This window comes from Phyllopteryx taeniolatus, chromosome 1 (genome assembly GCF_024500385.1).
Source record: "Phyllopteryx taeniolatus isolate TA_2022b chromosome 1, UOR_Ptae_1.2, whole genome shotgun sequence".
Taxonomy (NCBI): Eukaryota; Metazoa; Chordata; class Actinopteri; order Syngnathiformes; family Syngnathidae; genus Phyllopteryx; species Phyllopteryx taeniolatus.
In genome coordinates, this window is record NC_084502.1 from 9,752,941 (window position 1) to 9,772,448 (window position 19,508).

Below are 19,508 nucleotides of genomic sequence, written 5' to 3' on the forward strand. Positions count from 1 at the left end.
TCATCATCGGTAGTAGTAGTAGTAGGCTGGTCGTAGTAGTAGTACTAGTGTTTATAATTGTAACCATAATATATAAGCAGTAGTAGTTTATTTGTCCTCATTGTCTTTGTAAAATGATTTTCATACGCAATTAGTCATTAATTTCCGCACAACGACAAACTCGTGAAATTAGACGCTATAAACAAAATACAGCAGGGGGCAGCAAACCACAGTTAATGCGTGTTCGTTCAAACGAGAAAGCGGAAGCCATACAAACCAGTCCAGCGAGTAGTTTATATAAAGTATACACGAACGGACTAGTAAACATGTAAGCGTATTCTTATTTAGATATAAATAGGGAGATTAGAAACGAAGAAAACACACCAAAAGACAGTATATTATTTAAAATATTGCTTATTTGGAAAGATAGTGATGGGAAAACGCAATGCACCCTGGGATAGCTCGCCCTGCAAACGGAAATTCAAATAAATCGCATAGACATGTACATAGGTTGAGCCCCTAATGAGCGGGTGGGCTCGAAATGTAAGCGCGTCTGACATGTTGGATGTGGCAGATCTGCCCGAAGTATCATGCAATGTCAATGGACTGAACTTCATAGCTCGCGTGAAAGTGTACGTCTCTCCTTCACCCAATCATACACATAGACACTGTAACATATTTGGGGAACAGATAGGCACCAAAAAAGAACATACGTAATTTTTAATTATAATTTCAAATTGTTTCATATCTACTGAACTTTTACCGCTCCAGACGTACGTATTATGTAGTCTGGATAATAGTTGAATTTATTTTACTATGTTATCCCCATAATCTCTCCAGGGTAAATACATAGGTAATGACCAATCAATTGTATGTGTTTTTCTAATGATTTCATTCATGTTTACTGCTCCCAATAACACTGTTAAATATTGAGATGTTAATATTAGATATTTAAGATGTCACTAACCAGAACCTAAAATGCAGATGTGATGTGGATTTTCTGACTAAAGAGCACTGTTTACATATAATTAATTTTGATGGCTCGTTTTTGTATTCAGTGTTTGTTTTTTGTTTTTTTATCAATGATGGATTTTTATCAAATTACTAAGAACATTATATATATCGATATTTATTATTCATTCATAGTAATAACGACAAAGGCAGCAAATTACGATCGCAAAATGATGTTAATGGTAAAATATAATTCCTCGCGAGCTGGCTTTGAGTGGCAAACGGTTGGTTCCAGGTCATCCCTTAAGGAAATATGTAAACAAGGCATCGAACGATGTACTTCGCCACATCCAACATGGCGGGAGGTCGACGGAAAATATAGCGCCCAATGAGGTATCTAGCTATATTAGCACGTCTTCTCACGGATGGCCTGAATCGAGAACATGTTGACGAAAATGCGAGCACTGACCGACAAGAAGACGCAAAGAGAAGCGGCCAAATGTTTGCGCTTTTCGGGGAAAGCAGGCCTTTTAAAATCAGGAGCCTCCACGCAAACAAAAAGTACGGAGTTGCAGCGAGCGACCTGAAGGAGTTGCTTAAAAAGGGTTGCAGCTTATTCGAGGTTTGTCATTTTCTTCTGGTGTCGTTTTGAACTGGCGTGAAGTGTGCCACTTTTGATCAGACCAGCGCACGGTTAACGAAATAAGACAATTTTGCCAACAACTTTGTCACTACAGTAAGTTGTCTCTGAGTGCATGACAACCCCACTCTGCACTCTTAAAAATATACAATATTAAGATTTGGATGTTCTGCTGTTTTGCAGTTGCCACTTTCTGGTGCACATGTTTGTTTGTACGCTGACGGCACAAAGGTGACAAAAGAATTCTTCGCAACTTTGTCTGACAACACAGAACTTGTTCTCCTCGGTAAAGATCAGTCATGGGGCGGAGGTAAGTGAAAGGCGCACCTGCTTTTCTGACTGGGGCATCATAGATCCGTATGAGTTCTGAAGCGGTGATGGGTGACATCTTAATCTCTCTCTCATCAGCTGCGTGCGACATTGCCCAGTTGCTGAGCTCGGACCGGCACGCCACAGGCCTCGTCCGGGCGGCCAAGGGCCTCCTCTCGGATGAGAAATCTCTCAAGAGGCGCAAAATACTGAGCGACCTTCTCCGGAACCTGGAAGACCGGTCTGAGCTGGAGAGCAGAGATGAGGACGAAGACTGGTTCAGGGGTGATTTTCTCATACCATATCATGTACATTCAAATGATTTATTCCAGAGTTCAAATGTAACCTAGCCATCATAAAAGTCCTCTATAAACTTTTGTTACATTTGAAGGCTAAGTCAACATATTATGCATAGGATATTTTATCGTGCTTGTGTTCTAAACCAAACAGATTTCAACAGTATGCTTCCATCCACCTGCGAACAATTTTTTTGTTTGGCACACCAAAAATATTCTTTGGTCGACACCATTCTTAACAATTACTGTTTACTTGATATTTGATATTGAGCACGACGACTTGAATCCAATTAAAATGAAACACATTTTTAAAAAATCCAGCCATTCCTTGTGCTCCTTCTGGTGTGTGCGCCACGGCCACTAAAGGGGAGTATAACACAGACATACTGACTCAAACAAAGAATAACTTCACAACTAAGTGACTCTAAGGCGCACGTGTATTCGTTTTTTGCAGAGGATAAAGAATATATGCCAGTGGGTATAGATACATTGTCTGTCCACAGGCGTTGCATCACCATTGGTGTTCATGTCCGTTGCTTGAAGAGTTACGACACCGCGACAATCTATGATATCGGTTGGTTTGTCTGCGCCGTTTTGCATCGTGCGTTAGCATTAAGCTAGCGGACGTTCTTGTGTTCAAGTTGCGTGGTTGTTCCAAATACACAATAAGTAATTGTCTTTGTTTTGTAAATTCAAACTGGGAATGGCAATACACAAATTAAAGCCTTTTTTTTTCCCCTCGCTCTCAATTGTTCACTGCAGTATCCGCCAAAGTGCTGCTTGTTGTCAAGTGAGTTGAATAGAGTTTGCTGCAAAAAAAACTAGAGTCCGTCACTAAAGTTTTAATTCTCAAACTTATCCTCAGTCCCCACCAGCCTAATGTCTATTTTTTCACTTTCAAATTCATCCTGCGGGCCAGATTGTACCCCCTGTGGGCCATATGTTTGACACCAATGTATTTGTTATTTCTGCCTCCCGTTTAGCCCCGTGTGTCTGATTGCGTTTTCCACACAGGTGTGGAAGCTCGCTTCAAGACCAAGTCGGCCTACTTGAAGTACAACTGTGAAAAGAGGATAAGAAGCTACATGAAAGAGGTAAAGCCCTAAAGCATGTGACCGCTCCAACGTGTACCAGTTTCTCTTCTCTGTTGACAGTTGGATGAAGCCACGAAATCCGCGAGGAAGGCTAAAGTCCGAGTAGAGTGTTTGCAGGCGTCAGAGAGCATCTTGGAGATGCTGAAGTCAGACAAATTCAACGGCCGCTACTTTGACCGCACTCAAAAGGAGACGCATCGACTGTGTACGCGAGAAGGCTGGTTCACCTGCCAGGTACTGGGACTGAGTATTATCACCGTTGGAAACGCAGAATCACTGATACGGGACAGCTCTTGCACACTTGCATCCCCAGGGCTCCTTCGACCAGACAAAGTGTGCATCGCTCCACTCCATCAATCCGTACGGCAGCAGAGAGAGCCGCATCGTGTTCAGCACTTGGAATTTGGACCACAGGTTTGACAATTTCACTTCCATACAGGGAAGCCAAGGCTTATCTGCACTGACAATACATTTGCAATATTTCCACTGAGAGATTTGTGGAAGAAATGTCAAATATGTTCCAAGACAAGAACTACTAACGCTTCACGTGCCCTCGGAAAGCATTGAGCATATTGATATCCAGGGGATGAATTGGATTTATTGTCCGTTGAAGCATTATGAACACTCTGTGTTCCTCACTGTACTTGGATGCTAATCTTCATTGCGTTATCTCGTGTATGAAATGCGCTATATACTGTAAATAAATTTGCTTTGCTTCTTACATTTTAAAGAAACGCACTGACATTCTAAATAAATGTATATTAATGTATTCTAAATAAAATAATAAATACACTTAATTGTGCCATCATCACTCCAATGGTATTTTGGAGTACATGAGTAAACCGACAAGATGGCCAGTGAGATCTGGATTTGGAACAGCGCGCACACAGAATTGTTTTTTTTTTAAACTTATTTAAGTAAATGTATGAACGACTATTTAGGACAACACCAAAATGAATATTAGTTTAGTTTGGTGTAAGTAACCCTTTCTTTCCTGTAACATTGCTTTGTGCTCATAAGACTTTTTGCTGAAGTTACGTAATTGGTGTAATATAGGTACAGAAGATGGATATAGAATTAGAATGAGCCTTCATTTGTCCAGCGTTGGGAGAAATTTGGGTTTTACAGCGGCAAAGGAGGCAATTTCCAAAAATGTACATATTTACAAACACCAGGCTTTACTTAATACTTTCTTCTTGGAATATCACAGTTTTATTTTCCTTAAATTTACACTTCTTTGCTGATGAAATTTAACATTCTCGTAACTTTTGTCTCATTATTCTACAACTCTATTCTGGTATTTTGGTTGCTCAGTGTGGCCCCAATACTCTTGCGCATAAATGTACATAACAAAAGTGAGCATAAAAACATCAAATTTTTGTTTATACAGGATTGAAAAAAAGCGGACAATAATTCCTGCCCTCATGGAAGCGCTGCAGAATCACACAAGCGAAGACATCAATTTGACCTACTTCTACAGACTGCTGTTCACACGGGACAATCTGAAGCTGGTCCACATCGTGTGCCACAAGAAGGGAGCCCACAAGCTGGAGTGTGACCCAAACAAAATCTTTAAAAGAGTAAACAGAAAGCGCCGGGGGAAGAAGATGCGCTTGAAATGAATTTGTAACGTATTTGTTTAACAACAAGATGACCTCGCTGTTCAACCTGATTTTATCACCTACTCCGCTTTTCTTTTTTTTTTTTTTCCTCCAAGGAATGACAAGATGTCACTTGCAGCCACCTAAAATGAAGCAAGAAAACATGTTAATCTTGGCACGGCAATGTTTATTGCATTAAATGCTTATGCTGAGTTTGAGACAATCACTCAGTCTGAAAGTTGGATTGTACAATAAGAAAAGCATTCAGCATGAATAAGGCATGGAGTTAAAAAAAAAATTATATATATAAATAAAACAGCTAGATGGTCTGATCAACATGCTTTAGATGCGATCATTTTATAGTGCAAAAGCTATGACACTCACAGATGACGAGATCAGAAGTTTACTTTTGATGGTGTCTTTTTTTTGAAAATGTGACCGCATACGCAACGGTGTATACTGAGCTGCATTGAGAAATGTTTTTATCTATACATGTACACACAGTTGTGTAGCGTTAAAGCTGCCTAAGCATATAATCCCATGAAAGGAATATGAACATGACAATCCAAAACAATTTCAAATATTAAATGCTCATTTTCAATAGATTTGTTATGGACCTTTCTATGTTTAAAAAAAAAAGGTGCTTATTTCAAGTTGCATCATTCGACATTACATCTTACTTTAACAATCTCAGTTTGGCCGCTGGTGTGAAACAAACACTTCAATACATCGCTTCCAAACACTACAGGAGGGATTTCAAATATTTTCATTACATGGCAAATTCTTAATAATAGCACCTTCAATATGTCTTTAATCAAAATGGATTTTGACATTAGAAAAGCTGAATGTTTGAATACAATGATGACATTCACACACTGCGGCATTGTGCACGTTTGCTTTCCTATGTATTTATAGAATTGAATTCTGAGGGATTGGTTAGATCTGCAAAATAAGTAAGTGGATGTCAAGAGATTTTGAATCTACCAGTGAATTGAGGCAAAATGCAAACTTGGCACTCGAAAATACAGTGCTGTGGGGAATAAAGACAATTCATTTGGTACAGCCACACAATCTAGTGATACCCAATACAAAAGATAAAGATTGGAAAGAATAAGGAAAAAAAAAAAAAGATCAGTTTTGATTGACGCGGTCAGAGGGGTTTAGCTTTAACAATAGAGTGGTCCGCCACTATTTGAGGGAAATAGAGACCAAGCCTGGCGCTGATAGAGAATTCCCATGAATAATTGACGCTCCCCTTTCAGTGATTCAAATTGCCCGTATAAAACCTTCAATATAACAAACTATGATCCCCAAACACTTTAATAGTATTTTAAGCGCTAACAAAAATCTTCAAACATTACTGAACCTTTAAAAATAAGGTAAAGGATAAAGGATTACTGTAGCGGTAAAGTCTGGTCTAAAACAATGAACCTTAACAGGAGTTGCATCACTGGTGCCAATGCTCAGGGGGCGGCAGCCTGTGCTGGTGGGAAACCGCTGATTTGTGGGTCGCGGTTGCATACAATGGCTACCGCTTCGTTGTGATAGATTGCAATTAAAAAAGGGAAAAACAAAAAGTGATAGATGGCAGATGGTCTTGATGTTTAGTACTGGTTGGGCAAAACTAGCGTGAGCCAAAGTAGCCGCAGCAAACTTGGGTGCCGCAATCTTATCTTGTCTCTCGCGCTGACTGTCAGTCACAAATCTAAAACATCTGCTCTTAGATTTGTGATTGGATGAGAGGCGGGGGGCTGGTGGAGGCGTGAATTAGCGTGTCCACACAAAACTTTTTATCTTTTTGCCTTCTGCTGCAAAAGTTTGGTTGAGCGGACCACTAGTAAGATGTTTTCGGGTGTGTTAATGGCCGATAGTCACTATTTGTTGCCTCAATTAAAGAGAGCCTACATTAAAACACATATCAAACAATACTGGAGACAACATTTTTCCTGAAAAATAGCCATGTTACAATCACAAAAAGGCACGTTTTCTGCATATAATGGAAGATCGGTTAAAATGACAAAAATATGAAAATGGATGCATTAAAGAATGTTGAACCACTGTATGTTTATGTTGCACTTATTTTGCATCCCTCATGGAATCGCTAAGATAAATTGTTTATAAAACCGCGGTTTTATAATAATGAACATTGTTAAATTAGCACCAGTGTCAATCATAACTGAGCATTAGTAAAATATTTGTAAAGGCAGAATTGTTGATTCAATTCCTGTCATGGATGTCATCGGGTGCAACTAATGTTGTGGCCAGTGACTAATTTGTTCACATTGAGCTCGAGATTTGCTCATGGTCTCATCAAGGCATCAATAAATAACTGCTGTTGATATGCGGTGGCAATAACCCTCTCACTCTAAATATTAACCAAGACCATCTTAGTGATCCCCAGCTGTTCCACTGATGACCAGGTCAACACACGGTATGTTACTATTGTCAGCAGGCTTTTGAAGCTATCCAAGCAATGTTGGCTTGTCTTGAAAGGGGTTTGTCTTGAGGTTAGTTGGCCGATCCTCCACTACAACAGCGCTAAGAAACGGCTGGGCTTGCCATACTCGCGTGTCAAAGTTGGATCTTTCCTCGAATGTCAGCTGCAGTACCAAAATAGCTCAAATTACCTTGGCGCTTGTGACAGCTGAGTGGACGAAATACATTTCTTTTGGAGTTCTGAAATGTCCATCAGAGCAGTCTCTCTTTACAAAGTGCCGCCGCTGTCCCCTTGGGGGAGGCCCGCCTCCTCCTCATCCTCGTCGCTGTCCTCTCGAGCGACGTAATGCCGCCGCCTGTGCTGCTTGTTGTGACGGGAGGAAGTCGCTGATGTTCTTTGAGGAAAATCCTGCCCGGCGAGAGACCTTATTTTTGTAATCAAGGCAACATATTTTTGAAGGGACACATGAATCACACCAATGGCTTACCTGTACAGCATCCAGATTTCCAAAGAACTGCTCCACAGGAAGAATCTGGTTGCTGTCGTCATCAGGGAACATGTTTTTGTCCGTTTCTTCACAATCCATGTCCTCAGGCTCGGACCTGTCCTGTACATCGTACCATGCGCAGGTGTCCAGCAACAGGGCCGCCCTCACCGTGTTCTCTTTTCCCTCCTGTCCGTCCAGCAGAGGAGATGCTGAGCATCGCCGCCTGCCAGTGGACTGGAGACACTCGCAGCTGATGCGAGACGCTCGCTCTGCGTCACCGGCCACTTTGTTGTCAGCGCCACCCGCTGAGCTGCTCTCTGCTGTAGAGTGAGTCTTCTGACTTTTCATGCATTTCCTCCTTGTGGTAGAACCCTGTGACCCAGTTGCAAGATCAGGCTCTGAGTGCTGCTGCAATCAGTCATCACCTCAGAGTTGAGGCTCTCATAAATCAAGGTACCACTGTATTTTGTTTGTTTAAATTGTGATATGTAATGAAACCAGTAAATTAAGTTTAGGAAGTGTTTTATTGTTTTTCAGTGGCACTCTGTGGGCCCCGCCATTGCATTGATGTGCTCCCACTTCAAGTATAAGAAATCTTACTTTCAACGAACTTCCAGTTTGGAAAGACTTTCTGGTTTCCTGGAATGCAGCATGTAGCAGCATCACCATCACGTTTGGCTTCATTATGACGGGAGATTATAATCCAGGTTACCCAATTTAGTCCACTTGTTTAAAGACTTACAGAATTTAGATTCTCAAACCTGCACTGCTGTTGAACTGCCGTTTAACATTTGTCAGTTAGTCTGACTAACTTATCTTGCCAAAATGAAGCAAACATTGACTTTTTTTTTTTTTTTTTTCCCTTGCCTCCCTTTAGCTTGTTCTAATATAAGAAAATCACAAAGTCCAAATGTTATTTTTAACCTCAGGAGTCACAGCTGCTTTGAAATATGATTCCTCCAATTGAAGACTATTGACAGCAGAGCCAATGGGAACATTAAGTGCGAAGTGTTCCAAGTAAACAAACCTTTGGGGGGGGTGTGGCCTCAGAGATGTTCTTCCTCTTTTTGTGCTTTAAATCGTTGAGTTGACCGGGCATCTGCAATAATAAAAACATCCATTAGTCATCGTTAATCACCTATTTACCTTTTGTCATCAAGTGTTTTAACATTCTAAAGCACCGTTCTTTAAGTGTCGTGATTGCGGTTTGACTGTATACCGTAGACCACTGGTGTTAAAATCAAGGCCCACAGGCCAGATCTGGCCTGTACTGTAATTTTATGTGGTCCGCAAGAGCTTGCCACTAATTTTTCCTTGACTTAAAAATCATAACATACATATATATATATATATATAATAATCAATTGCAGGGGATTATTAGGTTTAGAAAAAGGACAGTAAGTGTAACTGCATGAATTAATGAAGCCTGCTCGGATGATAGGTGAACCATCTTTCTCAGACAAACACAACAGTCCAGTTCCGATCGGTTCAATGCCCTGAGAAGGAAATTACCTGGATGAATTAGAACACTCACAAGCAACAGTATTAACATTAAAGTGTATACTTTTTTTTTTTTTTTTTTTTTTTAACAAACAACGTGAAGCGAAGAACGTACCTCCTTGACCACTGGTTTAACACACTCCTGTGTTTTCAACTCAATGTCCGGAAATTAGTTCGCTAGCTAAAACTGTACGAGCTAGCGGAACTTCGACTTGAAGTTGGTTACCGTCAAAAAAGCTTAACGTAAAAATAATAATAATAATAATAGCTTAACTTCCATTAATGTCGTTTTAGACGCTCCCTAAAGTGGCGCTGAATTCCAGTGACGGTGTTCCAAGCTAACAGTAACACTGCTCACAACGAGCGAAGCGTTAACATGAATCGATTTCATCTGTCAATCATCAATCCCAGCCAGAAACTTACCTTGTGCATCGTCGATTCGAGGCACTTCTCCTATTTTGACTGGTGATGACGTTGGCTTTACATGCGGCTGATGTCTTCCCGATGTGACGACGTCGTTGATGTTGTTGTTGTTTTTCGACCATTACCTCTGGTCGCTGTCCTCGTATAGCCTCGGCGACGCCTTGCCCCGCGCGTATTTCCTGCTGCTAAGGGGTTCGCGTTCGGGTCGCAGCGTCGTGACGTCAGACGATGCCGACGTGGCGTCATTTCCGGAAACGAAATCTCACGCATACGTACGCATTATACCAACTACCGCCTCCAAAAAACAAAATACAAACATTACAACCAACATAATCCAAAACGAGAAATATGATATCATCATATGGTATTATTGTAAACCACTGTAGCATTATACACAGTTTAATCATTAGCAATGTTCTTAAATGTAGGAAAATAAAATAAAAAATACTGTACTTCAATAATTAAATTGCAATGTAATGCTGATAATATTTTAATAAAATGTTTACCTAAATAAAACTAAAACAGTTTTTGAAGATTAAATGCAAATTATTGGACTAAAACGTTAAACTGTACTTGGTCGGTGATTCTTCTGCTACCACTAGAGGGGGCTCATGTACCACTATTGCATACAGGATGTTGAGCCCACTCGACCCCTATCTAGTGAATTTAAGTGTGGGGGGAAACAGAAAAATCAATAGCTTTGTTTTGACTGTAGAGATGACATGCAAAATCCTCTTGGGCCCTTCAGATCCTGGTCACCACCTCTTCCAGCTCCTTCCCTCAGGTAGGCGCTATCGATCAATGCAAACTTATACACTTCTTCCCTCTTGGCATCCACTTCTTAAACAGTCGACTTACAATTCCATTGTCACATGCTGTCACTTTTTTGCACATCTCTGCTGAGACAACTACTACATTACTATTTGCATGTGTTGTTGACCAATACTGGCCACTCATGTCCTTGAGAACTCTCTGCACCATTTGCACAATTTCCACTGCACCAGATTATCGCTCTATTAGTCACTTCAAACTGCTATAAATTGCTTGAGGACTCTGCATCATTTGCACAATTGTCACTGTATCAGCATTACCACATTACCGGTAACCTTTCATTGCTCAATGACTCTCCGTAGTGTGTTTTTATGTCTCAAAAGTTGTTGTTTTTTGGTCGCAATGGTTGTATGTTGTTGTACTAGAGCGGTGTTTTTGACATACTTGGCAAATAAATATGATTCTGACTTGTCTGAGAGCGTCCGCACTCTACTTGTAATGACGCATTAACGTTCCTAGTTGTAATTTACCATTATGTCCGCTAGAGTGCGCCAGAGGTAAATCCAGTAGCACCCCAATAGAGCCTGGTCAGACCCATTGATGGAGCATGGATAAAACATTTCTGTTGGAATTACATTTTGTTTGTAATTTATTAAAGGCAACGCATTTTACTTGCTGAAAAACAACTCGTGTGTTTTTATTCTTTACAATGAAACAAGGCACAGTTCTCGTAGCTGGATGTAGCGTTTCCTGTCCAATATAGACAGCTAATTCAAGTATAAATGTGAAAATACGGGAAACCTGCTATAATAATCAGCTATAATAAAAATAATAATAATAAAACAAGTATGTTATAACATACAAGGAATTTGTCGTCGGTAGTTGGAGTCACTTTCGTCCTTATATTGTCGTAAAAAAATATACATTTAGGACACATACACAAATGTACAAAAGTACAGAAAGTCGTTAGCAAATATATATATATAAGTGTGCAATAGTGCACTAATACTTATCAAATCGAAATGATTTGCAGAGCGACTACGATGAACACAAGCACTTACAGATATGTACAAATTGCCAAAATTGCCACTGTAACATTTCAAGTGAACCGTTTAAGCCATTAGAATATCTGTTAACTCCACTCGAATCCAAAAATTAGTCCAAATATACCAATTGTACATTTTCCCTTGGGTTTCCATCACACGTACAGTTGACACCTGTGACCAAAAAAAATGACGATGAGGAGTGGGAGGATGTTTGGAGGAGGAGAGTTGAGTAAAACCGGGGGTGGGTCTGTGCGCGCGCCCGTGCTCGCAGTCACAAACAAGTCCGGGTCCATCCTACGTGCCTCGCTGCGTATTTCCACCGCTCTCGGAAGCCGACCTGCGTCCCCACTTCAGCGCCAGCATGGCCCAAAAGAGCCCCGGGGCCACGGTGTCAGCGCATTCTGTTATCCGGCGGCACAGGGCCCGCGGGGGACCGCGAGAGAGGGCGTGCTGGAGACGAGAGACGCAAAGTTGAGGGAACATCACGATGGTGGCGCAAGGGGAAGCCTCGGAGAGCCGCGGTCCATCGCACTGAGCACCATGGAGCAGCTTCTCCGGAGAAACCGTCTGGGTCTGCTGAAGTCCCTGCTGAGCCTCTCCCTGTTCTTCGCCTCCCTTCTCTTGCTCCACAAGCTCAAAGTTCCCGAGAAGGACAACATGGGCACGTATAGGAGGCACGCCGGTTGGTGCGGGGAGTGTTTTTCGTCCAAGAAGGAGGACGGCAAGCAGACTTCTACGAGCCATAACCACCGGATGGTTCCGGGCGCGCAGCGGCTTTCCAACCGAAGCGCTCCGTTCTGGGACGTGCAGGTGCTGAACTGCAGCGAGGACGCTGCGGTGAAAACAAAGGACTGGTTCCGGAGGCTGGACCCGAGGTTTCACCAGTTCGTCCTGCGCCGCCACTGCAGGTACTTCCCGATGCTCATCGATCACCCGGAGAAGTGCACGGCCACGGACGGAGGGGTGCACCTCCTTATGGTGGTCAAGTCCGTCATTGAGCACCACGATCGGCGCGAGGCGGTGCGTAAAACCTGGGGTCGGGAGCACACAGCGGAAGGGAAGACCGTAAAGACCCTCTTTCTTTTGGGGAGTCCTTCCGTTGGCAAAGATGCCAAGAACCTGCAGAAGCTGATCGAATACGAGGACCAGATCTACGGGGACATCCTGCAGTGGGATTTCATGGACACCTTCTTCAACTTGACCCTGAAAGAGGTCAACTTTCTCAAATGGTTCGACATCTACTGCGCGGGCGTGCAGTTTATATTCAAAGGGGACGACGATGTGTTTGTGAACACCAAGAACCTGCTGGACCTCATCGCCTTCAAAGTGGAGGTGCATAGCGAGACCACCCTGTTTGTGGGGGACACCATTTCCAAGGCCATTCCCATCCGGAACAGACAGAGTAAATACTACATCCCCAGGGAGCTCTTTGATAAGCCATACCCTCCTTATGTGGGTGGAGGGGGGTTCCTCATGTCCTCAATGGTGGCCAGGAGACTCTTCGTGGTCTCCGAGGACATGGAGCTGTACCCCATTGACGACGTCTTTTTGGGCATGTGCCTGCAGAGCCTCCGTCTGAGCCCGGAGATGCACTCTGGCTTCAGGACCTTCGGCATCACCAGGCGCCGGGTGAGTCCCATGAACAGCGAGCCGTGCTTTTACAAGAACCTCATCGTGGTGCATAAACTGAGCGCCCAGGAACTCCTCAAGATGTGGAGCCTGGTGCACCACGACGAACTGGTTTGTGCACGGAGGACCTCTGTATGACATTTCAATGCAAAAATCCATGAAGGAAAGTAGAGGACTTGATTATGTTGAAATATCAGGCCTTTTTTTTTTTTTTAACAGTCATGTCCACTCCGGAGTCCTTTTCACTTTTGGGAAACCACTAGCATACAGGTCTACAGTGCAATTCCAAGTGCCATTTCAAATTTAAGCCTCATGGATCAAGAGTTGAATGCGCGATGGATGTTCGTGCCTTACATTACCAACATATTGCAAGTTTTATTGTGCAACAACATCAACAAAATCAGGGTAAAAGGAAACCAAAACTGTCTGAAAATCTGTGGATTTTAAAATTGTTTTTTTATTATAGTGTAAATAAAAACTAAAGGTCTTTGTTCATCTCTGTCAAAAGCGACTTGTTTGATTCATGAATAAAGAAAACCTATTTGGTAATAACATCAAAACCATTGTTATATTTATTTCATGAAATGCTGGTACTTTTTTGCAGGAAAAAAAAGTTGTCATTGTCACTGATGACGTACATAGTCCAAAAACGTACATGACCATGATTACATACTTACATACACTCACCTATGGAAAGTCAAATAACCTTTACATTCACACTACCAAAAGCTTTAGCAATGGTGCAGAGTTGCTAAAGTGCGCATCTCATCTGGCAAGACAACAGTCATTGAATATGGAACGCCACCGGACATATATCAACAGCTGTATGATAGCATGTCTCCCTTGGAGAGCTGTCAGATCTGACAAAATAACCCGTGGTGATGTCATCAGGGGTTATCTCGGTGCTAGCCGGACACGAATGGTTCTATTTGCCATATGCCGGACACTTCAGCAGCGTAACGCACTCAACTCTCTATCTGTCTTGAATCTAGTCTTCTGCTTATTCGGTATAGCTAGCAACTTACTCTTTTTTTCCTACATATATTTAAATCTTCCCTACTGCTCTCATCACTCTTTTTCTTGTTTTCATCTTACATGGGTGCGGTATACAAATTTTTTTTTTTTTATTGCATACACCTCATTGATTACTGAGATTTTGCATCGTCCACAGCACAGACAGTGCTGTGCAGTCTGATTAGAAACAAATATATTTTGTTGGCCAAAATGATTCAGACCTTGGTCATATGATAAGTTAGAGTCAATCTTTCAATTGCTAAATGGGTACCTGCGGGCTGGAAATGATTAAAAAAAAAAAAAAAAAATCGGGGAAAAAAAGAAATTGTGCAAAGATAATGTATTTATAATGCTGACAAAAGAGGTAAATGTTACCAAGTTATCAGAACCTTTATTAATACAGGCCTATTTTTTCTTTAGTTTATTGGAGCGCCCTATTTTATGGTAGAAGTTATCAAGATCATGTTAGAATGGGGCAAAACATTATTTCCGCAAAGCTGTTGGATAAAATCAGCGATATGAATATTGTAATCTAACAGAGCTTCTTAGTCTTTTGCCAGGTCCTTGTGTCAGTCCCACCTAAAAGATACATTTTAAACAAATAAAAACGGAAAATTCGGCCAGGGTATGAATTCTTTTGTGTTAAATTCAGCATTACGTTCTCACGAGAGCAACACCGAGGAAGTCCGATCCACATTTAGGTACATTACCAATTTGAATTGAGTAAAAGTTGCAAATCTAAACTTATTATGATCCCAAATGAGAGGAACTGATATGTATTCAAATCACATGGCTTAGAATCTCTTTTACAAAAGACCATGGCATCTGTATTGTAGGGTGGCAGGAATACTGACACATGGTTGGTGTTTACTGTTGATCCTCCATAGTGACAAGGTGAAGTCTCTTCTTCAACAATCACCGCTTCCCTGGTGTATGTCCTCTAGCGAGGGGTGCCAGAGGTGGGATGTGACTGCCTCTTCCCAAAGGCTTGGCTCTACCTCGAGTGCCCGCCGACCACGTGTGTGTGACCTTTGCGCTAGCAACAGACGTACCTGGAAAGAGAGAACCGTCACTTGTAAGACATTCGACGGTGATGAAAGACCTCGTCGTATGGTCTATTTATCACCAAAACAAAGCAGCCTCCATAACATTGAACGTGTAATGAATGCAGACAGGTAAACTTGCTCATAAGCAAAAAGATGATAGTGATGACACTGTCATTCTGAAAGCAGCACCCATAACAATTAAAGCAGCGGTGTCAAACGTACGGCATGCAGGCCATAACCAGAAAGTCTGGTGGTCCAATCCGGCTGCTGGGGATTGTTGTACACACGCCTATAATGTATTGTATTATTGGTTAAATAACTTCATGTGCAAATGTGCAATTACAAATGAGTTTGTCAAGTAACATGGGGCATGTTTATTCAAATGTTTTAGTGACTGGCAGGGGTGCCATACATTTGCTGCCCAGCCAGTCACATAGATCCTAGCATCAGTTATGCGTTTCATTCCTAATGCACAGCCAGCCAGGCAGTGATGTCCTCATTATAATGTATTTAACGGAAAACTTATCTCAGCACAACCCGGCCCCCTTCAACGATTGGTTTCGTCAGCACCCTGGTCCCCCCCTCCCAAAATGGGTCCCAGGTGAGTTTATATTGTGTCACGATTGACAAACAATAATATAATTGGAGTCTTTAGCTTAAGCGGGTTTGAGAATCAAATAAAAATGACCATTAAGTGTAAAAGTAGCAGCAGTATTCACTACTAGTGTGCGTCGTCCAGCTCTGCTTTCTCCGAGGTACACCTTGAGGAGTAAACACATTTCATGTTTGCATTTCTGTGTTTGTACGAGTTAACAGCTATTGCGGATATTGTGGCTCTAAGGAGTCAAGGAACTGTCATTAAAAAATGACAATCACAATTCAAATAATAAAATAAATATACATGCCGATATCCAGCAAAGTACATTCTGTCACTAGGTTAGGAAGCCAAATTGGGAAAAGTTGCACTTTGTAATGCTCTCTCAAAAGGGTGCTGTGCTGGTGGATGTGTGGACAAGGGGATATGAATGCTTCACCTTGTGCTGGCTGGGTTCTCTGGGACACCGCGGTCCTGCGTGAGTTTTGTTTGCAGCCCTCCCTACCCGTGAGGTGAGCCTTCCAGGCCTGCAACAGGTACAAAAGTAGCTCAGTAAGTCCAGTCATGCCCTTGAAGCGCCTTTTATCGGTGACGGGCACGGGCAACTGTAGGCCCAGTCAACGGCGGAATGGCGGCCCTCCTTCCCTCTACAACACTGCAGCCTTTCATGGCATCCTGTTCAGGGCTCTGGCAGCCAGAGTGTGACTTTCTGGTAATGTTTTTTTCCCCCTCAGCAATTTTGAAGGGTGTGTTTACATGAAGAAATTACATGTCATGTCTTAATTTTAGATGAAATCACAGCGGAGTACATTTATATACAATCCATTTGTGTCACGTCTCCTTGAACAGTATGTGCTTGTATGCACTCTATGATAATAGCGGATGGCCAAAATCACCAATTGATAAAAAAAAAAAAAAAAGCGCTGGATAACAGATTGGGGCTCAGACGTTTTAATCCAAAGACACAGCTGTTGCTGTGTTTAACAGAAAACCTGAATATACAGAAAAAAGGAACAACAAATGAGATGTTTTCTGATTTCCCACTATTTTATGAATGTAACAAAAAACTACCCTTTAAAGTCGAACACAGCCGAGTTAGTACAATTGGGAAAGACAAAAAAAAATGATGCAGTGGTGACACACACAACCTCAGCAAATTTGGCGAGACTTCATCTCAGAGAGCATACAAAGGGTTAGCTACACACATACACTACTCCTGTACTACTGTATATATTTTAAATAATCAATAGTTTTGCTCTAATTAGGGTCTTGTGTATATTTGTGCCATCCTTGCATCGACTAGCACAAAATCAAGCCTCCTTTCCCTTACATACATGCTTTTTTTAATGAACGCCATTAAAGATGGGGCTCTTCGGGCCTGCTTTTGCAATTACTTCATCTTGAGAAGAATAACAACCTCAAGGAACAAAGACGTCTCCTCTTTTGAAGTCTTTAAAGGGGTCGGCAAAAGCAGTGTTTTACCTCCACACCTGTTTGATCTTTTACACTACACATTCATTAGCTTCTGTGTTGGTTTCAGGGTAAAGGGGAATGTCTCACAGATTGAAGTCCAAGCCCAGGTTCTGTGAAAGGCCCTGGTTTGTCTTTGGATAGGAGGCCCTTGCTAATAGTAAGAATTATTTTATTTGTTTGCATTAGCATAAACCAAATAAAAAGTTTGTGAGTGACATAGTTCAGGCCTTCCCACTAAAAATCACAAAACGTTAAAGAATCCAATCAAAGGTTTAAAGGGCTGTGGTAACACAGTTGGTTTAGCTTGCTCACTGATGTTCAGAATCTTACCTCTTCTCCCGGCAAAAAGTTGGTGTGACACAAAGGGCAGTGGCTGGAGTGTTTACCTGAGATGGGGGCTGAGACAGAAATGGGACACCTTTAAGCTACCGTATAGGTAAAGAGGACATCCCTAAAAGACTGGAGAGGAAATGAAAATGTGGTATGAAAGACAGACTTTTTAAAAATAGGCATTGTTTCAACAATGGATGCCATTCATTGGGTCGCATTAAAGAAAATCCAATCTCCAAATCAAGCATAATGGTCTTTTATGACACAACAAAGTCTAACTTTAAAGCAACACAAAAGACTCAAACTTTTCAATTATTAATACTGACACATGGTTGGTGTTTCAGATCACCGGTTTTCCATAGTACGAGTTTTATTTCGGTAGCAATAAAGCAGAGGCTAGAGCTTTTTGCCAAATTTAGAAATGTGTTTGTCTGCTTTGTTTTATAGTTTGTTGTAATATTGAAGCACAATGGACAAGTGCTTAGCACGTCTGTCTAAGAGCTCTGAGGTTTAATCACCTCATCCAGTCGATCAGTCATGCAAATGTTTACTGGGAAACTCACGTTTGCAAGTGGTACCCTGGACGTGTCTAGTCAGCTCTTCAGTGGCCACTGCCTCTGAACAGCGCTGGCACTGGCTGAACTTGGCTCTACTTTCACATTCATTTAGTAGGTGCTCTGTAAAGCCCGCGATCTCCACTACCTGTGAACACAACGCGGAAGAGTATGCAGGAACGTTCCATTAAAAGAATGACAACTTTTTGCTTATGAGGCAGTTTACCTGTCTGCATTCATCACAGCGTCTCAGCATTGGACAGTGCTTCCAATAGTGAAGGTCTAATCCATCGTCGGTGAAAGAATCATCAGTTTTACCGCAGAATATACACAAGCTGAAAAAAAAAGTGGAATGACAAACGATAATCGACTAAAACGGTCACAAATCTGGAACATCTACTATATATGAAATCAAATGTCAATAGTAGTCAGCTCAATGAAGTCACTTACTTATCCAGATACGTGACAGATTGGTGGACCTCTACTGTGCGTGTTGTCTTGTTCGGAGGCAATTTGAGAACTGCAAAAAAATAAGATGAAATCTCTCACAAGAGATTAAACTTTTAAACAATGTAAAATAGAATAGTTTTTATATTTTGCAGCCTTGGTGGGTTATATGTGCAACCCCAATTCCAATGAAGTTGGGACGTTGTGTTAAACATAAATAAAAACAGAATACAATGATTTGCAAATCATGTTCAACCTATATTTAATTGAATACACTACAAAGACAAGATATTTAATTTTCAAACTGATAAACTTTATTGTTTTTAGCAAATAATCATTAACTTAGGATTTTATGGCTGCAACACGTTCCAAAAAAGCTGGGACAGGTGGCAAAAAAGAATGCTCATGAAACACCTGTTTTGGAACATCCCACAGGTGAACAGGCTAATTGGGAACAGGTGGGTGCCATGATTGGGTATAAAAGGAGCTTCTCTGAATTGCTCAGTCATTCACAAGCAAAGATGGAGCGAGGTTCACCTCTTTGTGAACAAGTGCGTGAGAAAATAGTCGAAAAGCTCAAGGACAATGTTCCTCAACGTACAATTGCAAGGAATTTAGGGAGTTCATCATGTACGGTCCATAAAATCATCAAAAGGTTCAGAGAATCTGGAGAAATCACTGCATGTAAGCGGCAAGGCCCAAAACCAACATTGAATGCCCGTGACCTTCGATCCCTCAGGTGGCACTGCATCAAAAACAGACATCAATGTGTAAAGGATATCACCACATGGGCTTAGGAACACTTCAGAAAACCAATGTCAGTAAATACAGTTCGGCGCTACATCCGTAAGTGCAACTTCAAACTCTACTATGCAAAGCAAAAGTA

At 41.6% G+C, this 19,508-nt stretch overlaps 5 protein-coding genes across 11 annotated transcripts in view; 2 read left to right on the forward strand and 3 right to left on the reverse strand.

The window, feature by feature from the left end:
* Positions 1 to 2,031, reverse strand: part of nphp4 (nephronophthisis 4) — a 174,769-nt gene extending 172,738 nt beyond the window's left edge. For all 5 annotated transcript variants that reach the window (XR_009787986.1, XM_061769312.1, XM_061769313.1 and 2 more), the window contains exon 1: positions 1,898 to 2,031. Coding sequence is in view for 4 of the 5 variants with exons in the window: in XM_061769312.1 (XP_061625296.1) it covers positions 1,898 to 1,991 (94 nt within the window). In the remaining variant the exon portion in view is untranslated. The remainder of the gene's footprint in view (positions 1 to 1,897) is intronic.
* Positions 1,304 to 5,475, forward strand: dffb (DNA fragmentation factor, beta polypeptide (caspase-activated DNase)). The gene is made up of 7 exons (XM_061769315.1): positions 1,304 to 1,552; positions 1,754 to 1,880; positions 1,979 to 2,164; positions 3,190 to 3,269; positions 3,330 to 3,503; positions 3,583 to 3,683; positions 4,660 to 5,475. Exons 1-7 carry the CDS (start codon positions 1,319 to 1,321, stop codon positions 4,889 to 4,891), a joined length of 1,134 nt encoding a protein of 377 aa, XP_061625299.1. The 5' UTR covers positions 1,304 to 1,318; the 3' UTR covers positions 4,892 to 5,475.
* Positions 4,876 to 9,957, reverse strand: c1h1orf174 (chromosome 1 C1orf174 homolog). Of its 2 annotated transcripts, XR_009787987.1 has the most exons (5): positions 9,718 to 9,957; positions 8,822 to 8,893; positions 7,795 to 8,166; positions 7,498 to 7,715; positions 4,876 to 5,013 (listed from the first exon to the last, which is right to left on the reverse strand). XR_009787987.1 is itself a non-coding variant. In XM_061769324.1 (4 exons), exons 1-4 carry the CDS (start codon positions 9,724 to 9,726, stop codon positions 7,575 to 7,577), a joined length of 594 nt encoding a protein of 197 aa, XP_061625308.1. In that variant the 5' UTR covers positions 9,727 to 9,957; the 3' UTR covers positions 5,037 to 7,574. The 2 variants fall into 2 exon arrangements, 1 of the variants encoding a protein (XP_061625308.1); XM_061769324.1 differs by lacking the exon at positions 4,876 to 5,013 and having other exon boundaries at positions 5,037 to 7,715.
* A 1,418-nt stretch (positions 9,958 to 11,375) lies between these two features.
* Positions 11,376 to 13,693, forward strand: b3gnt7l (UDP-GlcNAc:betaGal beta-1,3-N-acetylglucosaminyltransferase 7, like). Its single transcript, XM_061769307.1, has one exon. The coding sequence runs from the start codon at positions 11,721 to 11,723 to the stop codon at positions 13,299 to 13,301; it is 1,581 nt and encodes a 526-aa protein (XP_061625291.1). The 5' UTR covers positions 11,376 to 11,720; the 3' UTR covers positions 13,302 to 13,693.
* The window catches only part of cep104 (centrosomal protein 104), a 44,967-nt gene continuing 39,059 nt past the window's right edge, over positions 13,601 to 19,508 (reverse strand). For both annotated transcript variants that reach the window (XM_061769299.1, XM_061769303.1), the window contains 6 exons: positions 18,626 to 18,695; positions 18,402 to 18,510; positions 18,185 to 18,323; positions 17,622 to 17,689; positions 16,258 to 16,345; positions 13,601 to 15,229 (listed from right to left, as the gene is read on the reverse strand). In XM_061769299.1, the coding sequence (XP_061625283.1) occupies positions 15,093 to 15,229; positions 16,258 to 16,345; positions 17,622 to 17,689; positions 18,185 to 18,323; positions 18,402 to 18,510; positions 18,626 to 18,695 (611 nt within the window). In that variant the 3' untranslated portion in view covers positions 13,601 to 15,092. The remainder of the gene's footprint in view (positions 15,230 to 16,257; positions 16,346 to 17,621; positions 17,690 to 18,184; positions 18,324 to 18,401; positions 18,511 to 18,625; positions 18,696 to 19,508) is intronic.

What these genes read in the sequence shown, in the direction of transcription:
- dffb (XM_061769315.1), top strand. Translation starts at nt 1,319, where the DNA reads ATGAGGTATCTAGCTATATTAGCACGTCTTCTCACGGATGGCCTGAAT. An exon ending in AGGGTTGCAGCTTATTCGAG is followed by an intron (nt 1,553 to 1,753) that starts GTTTGTCATTTT and finishes GCTGTTTTGCAG; the next exon opens with TTGCCACTTTCTGGTGCACA. An exon ending in ACTTGGAATTTGGACCACAG is followed by an intron (nt 3,684 to 4,659) that starts GTTTGACAATTT and finishes TTGTTTATACAG; the next exon opens with GATTGAAAAAAAGCGGACAA.
- c1h1orf174 (XM_061769324.1), bottom strand. An exon ending in AGGCCACACCCCCCCCAAAG is followed by an intron (nt 8,167 to 8,821) that starts GTTTGTTTACTT and finishes ACTGGGTCACAG; the next exon opens with GGTTCTACCACAAGGAGGAA. An exon ending in GAAATCTGGATGCTGTACAG is followed by an intron (nt 7,716 to 7,794) that starts GTAAGCCATTGG and finishes CTCGCCGGGCAG; the next exon opens with GATTTTCCTCAAAGAACATC.
- b3gnt7l (XM_061769307.1), top strand. Translation starts at nt 11,721, where the DNA reads ATGACGATGAGGAGTGGGAGGATGTTTGGAGGAGGAGAGTTGAGTAAA.